The sequence below is a fragment of the Microchirus variegatus genome (assembly GCF_963457635.1).
Source record: "Microchirus variegatus genome assembly, chromosome: 18".
NCBI lineage: Eukaryota > Metazoa > Chordata > Actinopteri > Pleuronectiformes > Soleidae > Microchirus > Microchirus variegatus.
The window spans coordinates 9,542,218-9,556,636 of NC_139819.1; the positions used below are offsets into that span (position 1 = coordinate 9,542,218).

General features: G+C 38.2%; 2 protein-coding genes across 3 annotated transcripts in view; both read left to right on the forward strand.

Moving 5' to 3' along the window:
- The window catches only part of egflam (EGF-like, fibronectin type III and laminin G domains), a gene marked incomplete at both ends in the record, with an annotated part of 24,357 nt that extends 17,161 nt beyond the window's left edge, over window positions 1-7,196 (forward strand). For both annotated transcript variants that reach the window (XM_083904923.1, XM_083904924.1), the window contains 12 exons: window positions 69-258; window positions 1,027-1,152; window positions 1,990-2,233; window positions 2,337-2,448; window positions 3,376-3,492; window positions 3,594-3,774; window positions 4,536-4,559; window positions 4,710-4,788; window positions 4,875-5,009; window positions 5,474-5,557; window positions 6,852-6,955; window positions 7,045-7,196. In XM_083904923.1, coding sequence (XP_083761049.1) covers window positions 69-258; window positions 1,027-1,152; window positions 1,990-2,233; window positions 2,337-2,448; window positions 3,376-3,492; window positions 3,594-3,774; window positions 4,536-4,559; window positions 4,710-4,788; window positions 4,875-5,009; window positions 5,474-5,557; window positions 6,852-6,955; window positions 7,045-7,196 — 1,548 coding nt within the window. The remainder of the gene's footprint in view (window positions 1-68; window positions 259-1,026; window positions 1,153-1,989; window positions 2,234-2,336; window positions 2,449-3,375; window positions 3,493-3,593; window positions 3,775-4,535; window positions 4,560-4,709; window positions 4,789-4,874; window positions 5,010-5,473; window positions 5,558-6,851; window positions 6,956-7,044) is intronic.
- A 5,063-nt stretch (window positions 7,197-12,259) lies between these two features.
- On the forward strand, window positions 12,260-14,028 carry LOC310940230 (putative defense protein 3; the record flags this gene model as incomplete). The annotated part of the gene is made up of 5 exons (XM_083905161.1): window positions 12,260-12,452; window positions 13,217-13,329; window positions 13,528-13,637; window positions 13,751-13,815; window positions 13,907-14,028. The coding sequence occupies 5 exons, from the start codon at window positions 12,260-12,262 to the stop codon at window positions 14,026-14,028; spliced, it is 603 nt and encodes a 200-aa protein (XP_083761287.1).
- Between the last annotated feature and the right edge of the window lie 391 nt (window positions 14,029-14,419).

The following is a 14,419-nucleotide window of genomic DNA, read 5'->3' on the forward strand; positions in this document are numbered from 1 at the left end:
TAGGACATCACATTGGAGCGACTGCAGAGTTCGGTTCCAGCAATAAATGAAGTAACCTACTGTTCCAGGGCCAGTACACGAAGATCACTTTCCGATCCCCGCTGTATTTGGGAGGATCCCCGAATGCTTATTGGCTGGTCAGGGTGACGGGGACGAACCGAGGCTTTGTCGGCTGCATTCAGAGTCTGACCGTCAACAACAAGGTCACAGATATCAGACCCTGGCCTCTGGGTAAAGCTCTGAGCGCAGCCGATATAGGTGAGGAAGCATATGTCACTGTATTAAACCAATGAAAAATTGGAAAGGAAACTACTTATTTTAATCCTTAGAACAGAGAGCATTTAGTTTTTTCCATTACTATGTTAAAAGGTACAGTATATACAGAGGCTATAAGAATGTTCAATATATAATGTTTTATATTCTTTCTTTTTTTCAATTTTCACCAACTTTATAAACACACCAGCGCAAAAAGTACTCCAGCTTTTTTTCTTTTTTCTTTTTTTTAAATCAGTCACATTTCAAAGTTCACTTGGCTCGTTTTTAATGACCAAATATAAAGTAAAAGTTGCATATTTTGACACTTCTGCACAATTATCGCTACAAATATGTGACAATAAATCATAACTTTGACTCAGCAACACATAAGAAGTCTTGAGGATGTGACCTGTAAACACACACCCCCCAGGATGCCCTTATAAGGAGTTGTGTATTATTCCCACAGCCATTTACCAAGGGTGAGCCTGTGCCATGTGAGCACTAAGGGTTAATGCTGGTACATAAAAAATAACACTACATTTTAATGTGGGTGACGTAGTTTATTAATTGCACAGACTAATGCTTTTTTATTTTTGTTTTTTCCAATTTCTTTGCCATTCGGATGCACGATTAATAACGTGATCTGATTTTTACTGTCACACAACATTTTTAGAGTTTTTAGCTCCTTTTTCACTTTTAGACATCTGTCACATGATCTGTCTTTATACAGAATCATTGGTGTATTGATATTATTATTATCCCCCTCACCAGACGACTGCAGTGACCGCGTGTGTGACCTGGTCAACTGTGCCAACGGTGGCGCGTGCTTTGCAAACCGGGCCGACGGCTACATCTGCCTGTGCCCGCTCGGATTCAGGGGAGAACTTTGTGAAGAGAGTGAGTCAACTTGAGTTTTCTCTCGTCTCACATCTGCACAAAAACAAACCATGGGCTGCACAATGTACTGAAAAAATGACCCGCATGCAAGATTAACACACTTTATTCTGCCCCTTGGCAACTGTTTGGTTGGACAGAAACCAGAACCTAGTTTTTAACCTAGTTAGTTCCATTGAGAGCTCTTTAACATTGCAGACCTGGCCAAGGCAGCAGCAATATAAGTAACAGTATTGAAAAATAAAATACAATAGAAGTAAAAAACTGATATAAAAGACAGCCCAGACTCCAGAGTTAAGTGAAGGGTACTAGATTTTGAAGTTCCTATAGAAGTTTATTTATTTAATTCAACAATCAAGGTAGTCAGGGATGTTTGTGCTTATGTGTAGTAGCAGAAAATGCTTAGAAGAGAGTTATTATATTTATTCTGAATTATTCTTAACTAATTGGAACTAATGCACTTTTTGTAAGCACTCAAAGAAGGTGACTCACTGTCCAGGTCTATGTTATCTGCACTTTAACAAAATACACATACTTAAGGATTTATTGTAAAAATAGTCAACGACGTTATCACATAGTGCATGTTTTTTTTCTAACATGGAGTAGCCAAAGAACAGACGATTAGTGCAAATGCAGAAAGTGACGTCATAGACCTTTTAAAGGTAAGTGCTGAGCGCAATATGGAGAAAATTGGTTGAGATGAGGATTTTTATTTCTTACACATAGGGAGTGATTAAACACTTTACTTCTCTTTTCATTGATTTCTCCTTCACCATGTCTTATGTCCTCCTCTTCCTTCCCACGCTTGTTATTTCCCTCTTCTCCTCTGTCCAAACTCAGGTTTCTCACTGTCTTCGCCGCTCTTTAACGAGACGGCGTTTTCGTACGCCGTCCTCCCGTGGCCTCAGTCCCCTCAGAGTTACCTGTCCTTCACGGAGTTCGAGCTGACGTTTCGACCCTCGGAGCCCGGCGGGACGCTGCTGTACAGCGAGGACGCCGGCAGTGGAGACTTCCTGGCTATAAACCTGGTGGACAGATATGTAGAGTTCAGATTTGACTGCGGCTCTGGAGGAGCCATCATAAGGTCCTGGAGTATCCATTTTTTATTTAGTCTGCTCTTCCTGTGTCTTTTGATTGATTTATTTTCATGAAACATTCCATTTTGAATGTGGTGATGTGGTCTACAGGAGTGAGGAGCAGATAAGTCTGGACACGTGGCATGAGCTGAGGGTTTCCCGCACAGCAAAGAGTGGCATCCTGCAGGTGGACAGTCAGAGGCCCATGGAGGGAATAGCTGAGGTATATTTCTTCTGTGTCTGTGTTTTTTTAACCCTTTAATTACGGTAATTATGCGACGGTTTGTGCTGTAGGAAAAATGTCCAACTGTTTCTGAAAGCTAAGAAGTTACACGTCAAAGCCAACGTGGATATTGCGGTAATTTCCCTCGAGCTGTTGCCATTTTTGGCCAGTTTTTGTTCATTGAGACAAAAACTCAAACAAATGTAAATATGTGTTATACTGTTCAAATTTAAAATTTAACACACAAAATCTGGTGTTCGTGTAAGTGTTTTTTCCTCAATAAAACAGTTTTAAATTGCTAATACATGATTTGAACATGCAGTAAATTGTAAATTACTGCCAGATATTGAAAGTTAATCCCTAAAAAAATGGCAAAAGAACTTCGTCACAGGACAGTTTTTAAAGGGTTAAAGCTGGTTTGTTTTTTTTGTGACCACAAGAGGGCAGTCAAACCACACAAAAAGCTCAACAACACTCACACTCACTTTACATTCTTGGATTAACGGCAGGGCAAAGTAACAAGGTTTTTTTAAGGGTTCTTGGTAACACTAATGGTTCCAGTAAGAACCATTTTGATCCAGAGAACCCTTTAAAACCCCTTTCCTGAATAAAGGGTTTTAAAAGGGTTCTTGGTGGAACCTTTATAAAAAGGTTCTACCTGGAGCCAAAAAGGGTTCTCCTATGAGGACAAGCCGAAGAACCTTAAATGGTTCTACTTGGCGCTTTTATTTCCAAGAGTGTACTATTCAAATCACCTTTTATTTGCACTGTAGCCCTCACCTGACCCCTGAACTCTGGAGAACAATATCATGCTGTATCAACTCTCTTCTATAGTATAACGTTTATATACTATACTATATTATATACTGTTAATGGTACTAACTGTATTTATGAATGGTCGTCATCATAACAACTATTTGTCCTCAGGGAGCCTTCACTCAGATCAACTGCAGTTCACCTCTTTATATTGGAGGAGTACCGGAATACGAAAAGACAAAGAAGATGGCAGGTGTAATAAAGCCGTTCACTGGAATTATTCAGAAGGTGGGTCTATATAGAATCTATAGTATCCATACTATGCTGTATAAATAAACACATATTTTCTCGCCTAATCTCTGTTTTCTGCCGTCTTTTCATCTTCACAGCTGATTCTTAACGACCGCACCGTCCTGATAACCACCGGTTCCGCTGGCGGCGTCAACGTAGCGAACTCTGCGCACCCGTGTGTGGAAAGTCCCTGTGCCAACGGAGGGACATGCAGACCGAAGTGGGACAAGTACGAGTGCGACTGCGCTCTCGGCTATGACGGCAGACACTGCCAGAAAGGTGAGTTGTGTGAACGCAGGGTTTACTACGGTCATTACCGGGTGAATTTAACTCCTCCAGTGGTTGGTTTGTTGATAGACTTTGTTTGTTGTTTACATGACACTCCTCAAAAGTGATGTTTCTCATTGTCGGTGCTTTGGACAGCAGAATTAAAGCAAAAATATGTACCTAGAGGAAGTCCTAGAGGAAATCAAGACCTAAACTGCAATACAAAGACAACACTACCTTGCTTTCATCTATGACTTCTTCTAAAAAAAAATCTATGGGAGTCAATATAACACAATATGGATAATAACCCTGATATTAAAGGCCTAAATTAAAGTAAACTACACTATGTGGATTTGTATGGGTGGGATATGTGTGGGGGTTTTCTATGCACTTTTATTTATGTCCATAGAGACTTTTTACTTATTTATTGCTACTTTTACACTGAACAATGAATGCACTTAACTTTTTTGTACCTGTTAGAATGACAAATAAAGATATTCTATTCTATTCTATATTCTATATTCTATTCTATTCTATTCACTACATTTTCCCTGCATGACATTTGCTGGCCTCTGTGGTTTCTTGATAATAGCGATGTTTTTGTAAATAAATGTAGTGTATGGCTTTACCCATGTGATGCAGTCGCTCATCCTCTGTTATCATGTAATCTCTTTAGAATAATATATTGGACATTGTAATCCTTTAAACCTATCTATGCCTTCTTCTTCCTCTTCTTTCTCTTCTTCTTTTTATTTAATGCTTTCAATGAACAGAGTGTGGGAATTACTGTTTGAACAGTAAGTTGTTTTTGACTTAGTTAATTTCAACATTCATTCATCAGTACTATTCTGGTAATTCCCTTATACATGTAGCCACTAACAGAGTAAAAGTTGATGCTGCCCCCTTGTGATCGTATGAAGTAAAAACATGTGTTTTTCTCTGCACAGCTGTGACTGAAGCCATTGAGATCCCGCAGTTCATCGGGCGAAGTTACCTGACCTATGACAACAGAGATATCCTTAAAAGGTTGCTTTGTAGAATATGTATGAATTAAAAAAAAACAAAAAAACATGTTTAATGTATAAGTAAACTTGTCAAACCCTTGTTTTCAGGGTTTCCGGTTCCAGGACCAACCTTTTCATGCGTTTTAAAAGCACAGCTAAGGACGGACTGTTGCTGTGGCGAGGAGACAGACCCAACAGTGACTTCCTCTCTCTGGGGCTTCAGGACGGTGCTTTAATCTTTAGGTATTTGTTTGTGTGGAACAGATTGCGCGTAACTTCTCATTATTATCAGACTATATTTCTCGGGTTTAAGTCAAAGAGCAGGCTCTGACGAAACAGGCAGATTTAAACAAAAGAGGAACTGAATTTAAATAGACATTATTTCTTTGAAAGATCCTTGTATGTTAATTATTTACATACAGGAATTTAATGGGAAATATTAAGTGACATGTCATATTCATTTCGCATATTGATAACATATATAATGGTTTTCACAGGCCAGAAACTAAGTGTATGTGTGTTGAAGGACTGTATTTCCCACAATGCTTGGCAGCTATACAGCAGTATATGCTGCACGCCTGTTTTATGATGTTGTTTTTACCGAAGATATCCCTTTTTATTCATTCAGAAAAGTTCAGTTAACAACAGAAGAAGACGATGGAGGAGGATGTACTTCATACGTGAAACTCTTTGTTTTTATGTTGCAGTTACAATCTGGGCAGCGGTGCGGCTAACATCGTCGTCAACGGGACTTTTACTGACGGAAAGTGGCACCGAGTCAAAGCCGTGAGGTGAGATTCTCTCTTTGTGAAGAAATCAAGTCAAAAATCAGTCTTTCACCACTCAAGACAGCAGCAGTTATCTTCCTTGTCCACCAGGAGGCAGTACACTGCACACAAAACCAATAATCAATCTCTGTTTATTCATCAGTCCTGGGAATGTATGTGTTTTTATTTCTCTAAAAGTGGTGCTCGGACACATTTCACTAATCTGATCCATGATGTCAGTAAATAAAGTAAAGACAAACAAACGAAACAGGGTTTATAATTATATATTTATGTATCAAACAGATATGGAGCAATACGGCAACTTATTGATTTCCCAGAGTTTAAAGATGCTGAAAGTCTATGCAGTGCTTACGTTGATAGTGTGTGTTTTCCTTGCACTTTTCACATACTCAATCGATCACTTAGGGTGAATTCCAAATTCCTTGCTTAACCCTCAATCTTAACCCTCAATCTCAAAAATGCACTCCCTCTAGTGCAAGTGCTGTCCCGATTCTCAGAAAAATTAAGTTGAGGGGCAAGTTTAAGGGCTGTATCGCCCTCAATATTGAGATTTTCCGAGACCACCCTTGGGAGCAAGGACTACCCAGAATGCATTGCGTGTTTTGACATAACAAAGATGGCGCCGAAAGCAGCAAAACGAGTGCGATACAAATTAAGTATTTTCTTTGTTAATAAAGATATAAAAAATATGAAAACCATTGTATTATCTTAGTTTAGACCCATTTTATGGATTACTGACGTCATTGTTGCGTAACATTTATTTTTTTATTTTACGATCTTTTGTCGGCCGGTGCGCACAAGCGATCGTTTGCTATCGTTTACTTTTCAATAAGCCGTGGTGTATCATCTTATAACTGATTATTTTTTCCAACCTAATAACTTGACTGACAAACAGATCGTTATAAATAATCGTGACGTAAATGTGTTCTTCTTCTTCTTTTTTGGAGTTGACAGACTGGACGCAGCTTTCGCGTTATTCTGCCCCCTACAGTCTGAAGACGTATCTGCATTTAAGGAGTGTCCCATTTCTAAGTGACAAAATAACCCTCAACACTTGGTTTTGAGGGCCAGTTAAGATTTAGGGTTAAGATTGAGGGTTAAGATAGGAATTGGAATTGGCCCTCTATATCCAATTATTGGTATAAGTGCAACTTCAAGGAGAGGTCATTTGCTATCTTTCAAGAAGCATGTGAAACAGTTTTAGCATGAAAACTGTAAGATCCAAGGCCAAGCTTACACATTTTTTGAAGGTTTTTAAATAAATCATATGTAAATTATCACATTTCTATACCTTCAGGGATGGTCAGACAGGGAAACTAACAGTGGACGACTATGGAGCAAAGACGGGCAGGTCAGCAGGCAAGATGAGACAACTCAACATCAATGGACCGTTATACGTAGGTGGGTGGAGCTCACAAAGCTGTAAAATATTATTTTTATTTTATACCTGTTGTTGTTCCCTTTTGACACCTCTTTCTGTATTTCTGAAGGTGGAATGAAAGAGATCGCTCTCCACACAAACAGACAGTATGTCGGAGGTTTGGTGGGCTGCGTGTCTCACTTCACGCTCTCCACCGATTATTACTTAGCGCTGGTGGAAGACGCCGCCGACGGCAAGAACATCAATACGTGCTCCAAGTAGAACGTAGCACGAGATGATTCATCATTGTCGTCTTGGGGGAAAAAAAAACTGACTTTGCCAGCACCAAAATGAGTGGAAACTAAACCATTTATATAAACCTAAGGTTTGCTGTAACGTTAACAACTCACCGACAAACTCACGACAACAATCAAAGGACAAGTACTTTGTGAGAGGAGGCAAAAATCAGGGTCTTTGAAATTCGAAGGACATTTTTTTTTTCAACTGTAAATCGTTACTTGATTGCTGGAAGAACCTGAAGTGAGCTGAGGGCTCAAAGAGTCACCACAAATTGCTTCGTAGAGGATTTTTTGTTTTTTGACTCTAGATGATTTGTGTTGTGTCCTTGTTGGTGACGTGCTGTCAGTCTGTTAGACTAGATCTTCTAGTCTTGATTGATGTTTTAAAGGCTTCTAGTTTAGTGTGAGGGGCTGTGACGATTATCAGCTGCACCATTTGTGTGTGTGTGTGTGTTTTTTTTGTTGCTTTCTGTTAGTTTTTCACGCCTTTTCTCATTTGGGAAACTCCGATGCGAGTCACACGAGGGTCTGATGTTGAGCCCAAAATCCTGTGAAGTGTGCAGAACAAAAAAAAAAAAAACGCACAACACTGTGAACATCAGCCCCTTTTTTTTTTTTTTTAGTTTAATCGCTTTCACACCAGAGGAAAACATGATCGTCTCAACTATTCAAGCATTTCCACGCCTCCACGTGCAAGATTTGTCTGCTCTCGTTGCTTCCTCATGCCTAAGCTTTACCCTTTAAAAGGGTCTGTCTGCAAATGTTCCATCTATTCCATCTATTTACTATGTTTTATGAATTATCAAAAAGTTGGAAAAAAAAAGGGTTGAATTCATCACGGATCCTGAAATACAATAAATAAACAGATAAATTAATTCACACGTGGTGACACTTCCTTAGTAAGAGATCAGTTTATGGCCCGAATGTCATAAGTCTTTATTTAAAACACGAACATGATCAGAAATGTAGTCTGAAATATGTGACAGTTTGTATTTTATGCAACAGAGGAAGTAGCTATAGAATGTAGGAATATGTAGAATTAGCATTTGTGTTGATCTGATCGGTTTAAACATTTAAAGGCGAGGTTTGTGTTTTCTTTTGACCACTTTATTATAGTGACAGATGATCCAAATTGATCTGAGTGCAGCTGACGGTCGAGGACATGCAACAACTGCCACATTTTGTTTTGTGAAACTACTGCAAGTGAGAATGTAAATTAAAGTAAACTAACCAGAAATAGACAAGCTAATTAAATGGTTTCACTGAGATTGACATTTTAATTTTAAGCTGAAATCCTAGAGTTTGTAAACCAATGTGGTTGCAGTAAGCACAATCACAATGTTCATATTTCAACAAGGCATTTCAAAGTGCTTTGCAATAAAAACAAGGAGAAACAGCAGCAGTAGCAGCATTATAATTATAAATTAAGTACATAATATACTGTAAAACATAAACATTTTAATTAGACAAGTAAAAGAAAGAGGCGGGAAAAGAAACCAAATGTTGTTTTTAGTGTTTTATTTAAATACAGTGGCAAACGGGTAGGTTTTAAGGCAAGATTGGTTGAATTTGCAGTCTTCTGGGAGTTTGTTTCACATATTTGGGGAATTAAAAACTTCCCTATGTTTAGTCCTGGTTCTGGGGACACAGAGCAAACCTTGACCCTGATGACCTTAGTGGTCTGATTGGTTCATAGTGAGCCAGCAGTTCAGAAAACCTAACCCTAACCCTTGGAGGGTTCCACCAAGAAGCCTTTTAAAACCCTTTACTCAGGGAAAGGAGTTTTAAAGGGTTCTCTGGATCAAAATGGTTCTTACTGGAACCATTCGTTTTACCAAGAACCCTTGAAAAACCCTTTTCTTCGGAAAGGGGAACGTTTTTCAGAAGCAAATGGTTCCAGGTAGAACCTCAGCCCTTGTAGAAGAACCCCTTTGGAACCCTTATTTCTAAGAGTAGGTGTTTTATAGACTAACAGCAATATTTTAAAATAAATGAATCGGCATACAGGAAGCCAGTCCAGTCAGATTATATTATATAATAAATCATTCAATGAAAATTAAGTTTTATTTTACTCAGTGCTTTTAAGATGCTCATATCATAAAAGTTGTCAAAATAATAATTCTGTTGCAATCAAGTGCTGGTTATTTGGAGAGAGAAAAAAAAGTATTATGAAATTTGCTGCACAGCTCACAAACCCCCAGTTGTGGCACCAATCAGGACTTGATGGTGAAAAATGTCTTTACAGAAGCAACCTTTACTCACCACATACTTACTTTTTTAGATGGGATGTTCTGGAGACAACCTATTATGTCGTTATGTTGTGTCGAAATGTCAACACAACAAACACGACGACAACAACAAAAGGAATGATGATGAAAAGCGTATAAGAACCCCTTTTTTTGTGTGCGTTGTATAATACGAACACAAAAAAAACACCACAAACCCCCTCAAGAGCACAATTTCCCCTGTAAATGTTTTGCCTGCACACAAAGAGGCACATCGCAGTACTCACTTTATTTATTTTTTTACTTTTATTGCCCTCGCTGGAGGTCTTTTCAATCACAAGCACTGTGACTGCGAAGGAGTCATGGGGTTTAATTGTGTTTTTCCATTATGCTTTGAAAACACAAAGTTGTTGTTTGAAACTGCTGAGTTGAAGGTTAAATAACGTTCCATCTGTACATGTTGTGCAATTTATATTTTCTTCTTCTTCTTCTTTTGGCTTTACCACAGCAGATCACCTGCCTCCATCTTGTCCTCTTCCTTCACAACATCAATGAAACTTTGCATTTGACTACATTTAATACAACTTATTTTTGCAGTTTAGCTTCACAACTTGATTTTATTATTATTATTATTATTATTATTATTATAATAATGATATTCTCCCGATCAATGGTCACTCCTGGTTTGGTTGGAAAGAAGAACATTAACTGACTTCACACAGCAACATCATCATTTAACTATGTCAGTGACTGTGTCGCTCTGTGGAATTATCTATTGAATTTTAATCGACCGTTCTCCCGCTGTTCTCCCCCGACACATTATGCAAGAAAGAATACCACCAACACACACACACACACACACACACACACACACACACACACACACACACACACACACACACACGCACACACACACACACACACACGCACACACACACACACACACACTCTAATGGTGAGCCTAGGCCCTGAAACTGTGAGAGGATATTTGTCTGTGCCGGAAAATGTTGAGTTTCACGCTCAAATGACTCAGTGATATTTGGTAAATGTTAGATTATATTCCACTTTATTGTCATGGCATGTCGCGGGTATACGAGGCAATCAAATGCTGATTGCCTCTAAGTGCATAAGCAGTGACAGAATAAATAATAATACACACAGAAAGTGCAGGTATGTAGTATAGTGTGATAATTATGTGTGTGTGTGTGTGTGCATGAATGTATAATATTAGGTAAGGTGCAGAGGTGGAAAGAGCACTGAAATATTCTACTCAAGTAAAAAGCACTACTATTGTGAGAACATGTACTTAAGTACAAGTAAAAGTACTGTTTGTAAAAAAACATTTACTCAAGTTAAAGTAAAAAAAAAAAAAGTAGCCTGTTTAAATTAAAGAGTAAAAGTGACTTCGTTTTTTGTTGTGCAAAAAGGGCAAGTGTACACAAATCTCGCATTAATTGTTTTTAGTTTCTGGTACTTGATTTAAAAAAAAAAAAGAAAAAACAGACATTTGTCTTTGTAAAAACCATCGCTCAAATCGGCTTTGATGAATGATTACCATACAAGGAAATGTTCTATTTGGTTTGATATTCCCCACATTCATATCGTCACAGAACAAACTGTATTGGGGGGGACAGGGGGAATGCAGTGTTTCGTTTAGCCCCCAAAAGTAAGATTGGTGTCAGTATTATTAGTTCCCATGATTTATGTCCTATTTTTTCATGATAATTTGATCTCAGTTAATGGATTCCCATTTTGAAGGAAACAAAAAAACACACACATTGTGGTCAGTGTGCAGAAAATGACAAAGCTCCTTTTTTTTTGAATCATACTTTCTATCCCTCAATAAATGATGAAAGAGTAGAGACGGAGAGAAATGTAAATTTAAACAGAGAGGGGAGGCAGAGAGAGCATGTCATGGCTGAATGTGCCTTATGCTTCTTCTTCTTCTCATATTCTCATATCCTGTTCATTTGTATGTGACATAAATTATACATCATATTCTGCAGACAGGAGAAGGAGAGTGTCAAGTGTTGGACTGACTGGGATAGAATAGAATGCCTTTATTGCCACTGTACACGTGCACGATGAGATTAAAAGCATCTCCAATAAACAATGTAAAAGAGAATATAAAATAAAAGTGGGGTAAGGGTGTAAATGCACCCTGCATGTAAATCAATATGGTACTGTTTAGTGTTTTTCAGTGTTTAATTTCACATTATGATGTGGGATATTGCGCATTGAAAAGTTAAACAGTTATTGTCCACACTTGCTTTGGCTTTCTTCCTAAAAAAAATACAACCAAAGAGAAACAAATCTTTTAGACACATGTGAGTAAAAGGCGGAACTTCCTTTGAAAAGCCTTTTCTGAGAACTGAACTGTTTAACATTTCACGCCGAGGAATGTTTTTTATCGAGGAATGGCATCATGGTTCTGCAGTGGTTGCCTTACATCTATATATATATATATATATGTACATATATATGTACATATATACATATATATATACGTATATATATATATATATATATATATATATAAACTGGAGTAATTACAATATGTGCCCTCCTTCTCTTGATTATTTGGAAGTTGTCCCATCAAACAGCAGTGATCATGTGCTCCCATGCGAAGCCTGATAAACTGATGATCAAGAGTGAACATGTAAAAGCACATTTTACGGTTAGATAAGGAATAACCGTGCAGGGAAATTAGAGAAAAAAAAGGGTTGTGTGTTTTTTTTGGGTGGGGGGTGGGGTTGTGTTTATCATCTTACACCAGTGTTTTTTCTTGTCCTGCAGAGCAGTCGCTTTGTCATTCGGCCTCATGGAGCGGGCGTTGTGCGGTGTCTTGGCACTTGGAGTGCTCTGTCTGGTCGGTGCTTATCCCTCCGGTGCTCCGACCGGTGCCTGCGAGGATATGACGCCTCGCCACACTGGGGTGAATCCTCAGCCTTCACCGGCTCCCTACAAGCTTCTCACCAACGCCATGACATTTAATCCAGGCATGCCCATTACAGGTAAGACGATGCAAACAGCTAATTAATACTAAAGCAGGAGACATAAAGGTATTAGTACTGGTCTTTTTTTTTTCCTCTTTTAATAGGAAATATGGGTATGGTTGTTATTTGACTCTTGATTAAACATCATATTATGTAGGATTACTGGATCTTTCACATGCTCAGACGTCTGTGTTCATGTGGTGATGTCTGAATGTCAAAGTTCTTCTATTCGGTAACACTTTACAATAAGTACACACTATTAGCATTAGTTAAGCATGAATAAATATTGAATTAATCATTCATAACACATGAATACTCGTTTGTATGTAGTTTATAAACACAGTTATAAATATATAAGAAGCCACTTTCTACTGTATGCACTTTATGGGTACGCCTCTATTTGCTTCATTAACATTTTTATTTGTTTTTAATTTATTTATTTATATTTTATTATTTATTTTGAAAAATATATATATATAATAAAAAAAAAAAAAAAAGTAAAAATATTTGACCGTAGCTGACTTTATATGGACACGATTCACACATGCTTGAATTAGAATTAGTCATTTTTGCACACACACTCACCCTCTGAGGTAAACCATCCTTATTACACACCAGTAGTGAACAGTGGGCAGCACTTATCTGTGCTCAGGGGACATGGGCATGGCATTTTTTTTTTAGAGGTTATGGAACTCTTAATGTGTTGCATGCTGAGTGATGCAATAAAATACCACATAGGACTTCACAACAGCGTCACGTGTTCTGCCGTGTTTTTCTTGCAGTGACCATCACCGGGCCAGAATACAGAGGTGTGCTCCTGGAAGCTAGAACAGGCGGCAGCACCAACGCTCTGGGGAGCTGGACGCTTCCTCCTCCAAACACCAAGTTTCTTCAGGTGACTCACTTTGGAGGCACTTCCTAACAAATGTTAAAATACAGGGAAGGAAAATGATGTCAACCTACCAATAACTTACTATTATCTCAGAAAATAATCCTTTTCAATCCATAATGATTTTTTTTTTTTCATGATGAGATGAAAGTGGAATCAACAAGAGGCTGAGAAATGTCGTACGTAAATGTTTTATGTTCACAGTGCAGTGGGAACCCACAAGGTGCTGTTACTCATTCCAACGTCAACCTGAAAGGTAACACCACTGCATACAGATGGACGCCGTCCAACTCCACAAGCCCTGTGTACTTCGTGTAAGTCAACGTGCTTTACTTCAATACTATCAGTCAATATTTGCTATTTTTATCTCTGTTATAGTAAAAATGTATGAATGGGTGACATTTGCTGTCATTACCTTGTTTTCCAGGGCCACCGTAGCTCAGCAGCGCACAGTGTTCTGGATTAACGTAAAGTCCGTTAGTCTGACCAGAGGTAGGTAAAGCACAGTGACAAATCAGTCATTTAAAGAAAAAATATTAATACAATTGTTTTGTTGTTGTTTTTTTTAAATTGTCCTTTTCAGGAAAACCCGAAGATCTCAATTTGTCATTAGGTGCAACAGGTGCAAGTGCTGAGATGGGTGAAGGGAAACGTCTGCTTCTCCTCGTCACATGTTTTCTTCTGATGGTTGAAGCGCTGGCGTGAACTTGACTTGAAAAATAAGAAAATGTTTCCCGCCAATCTATTTGACTCAGAAAACTCTATACTGTTTTCTTAAAATAAAAAAAAAGGTGTGCGAGGTAAATTTGCATCATGCAGTCTCATCTGTAGCTTTTTATGGTGTGTGTGTTCTGTCATATTTAATATGAATGAGAGCTGAACTGGAACACCATTTTACAGACCTGAGCTGCACTTTAAATAATAATAACATACATACATTTTTAGATATAAAAGAGTGGAGATAAAACACCTTCCCTTTTTATTATACACATATTCATATTATACTATATTCACTATGTTTATATTTACCACTTCACTGCATTTACTCTTGTGCCTTGTAAATGCTGCAATGTAATCTAATGAATCTAACCTGTGG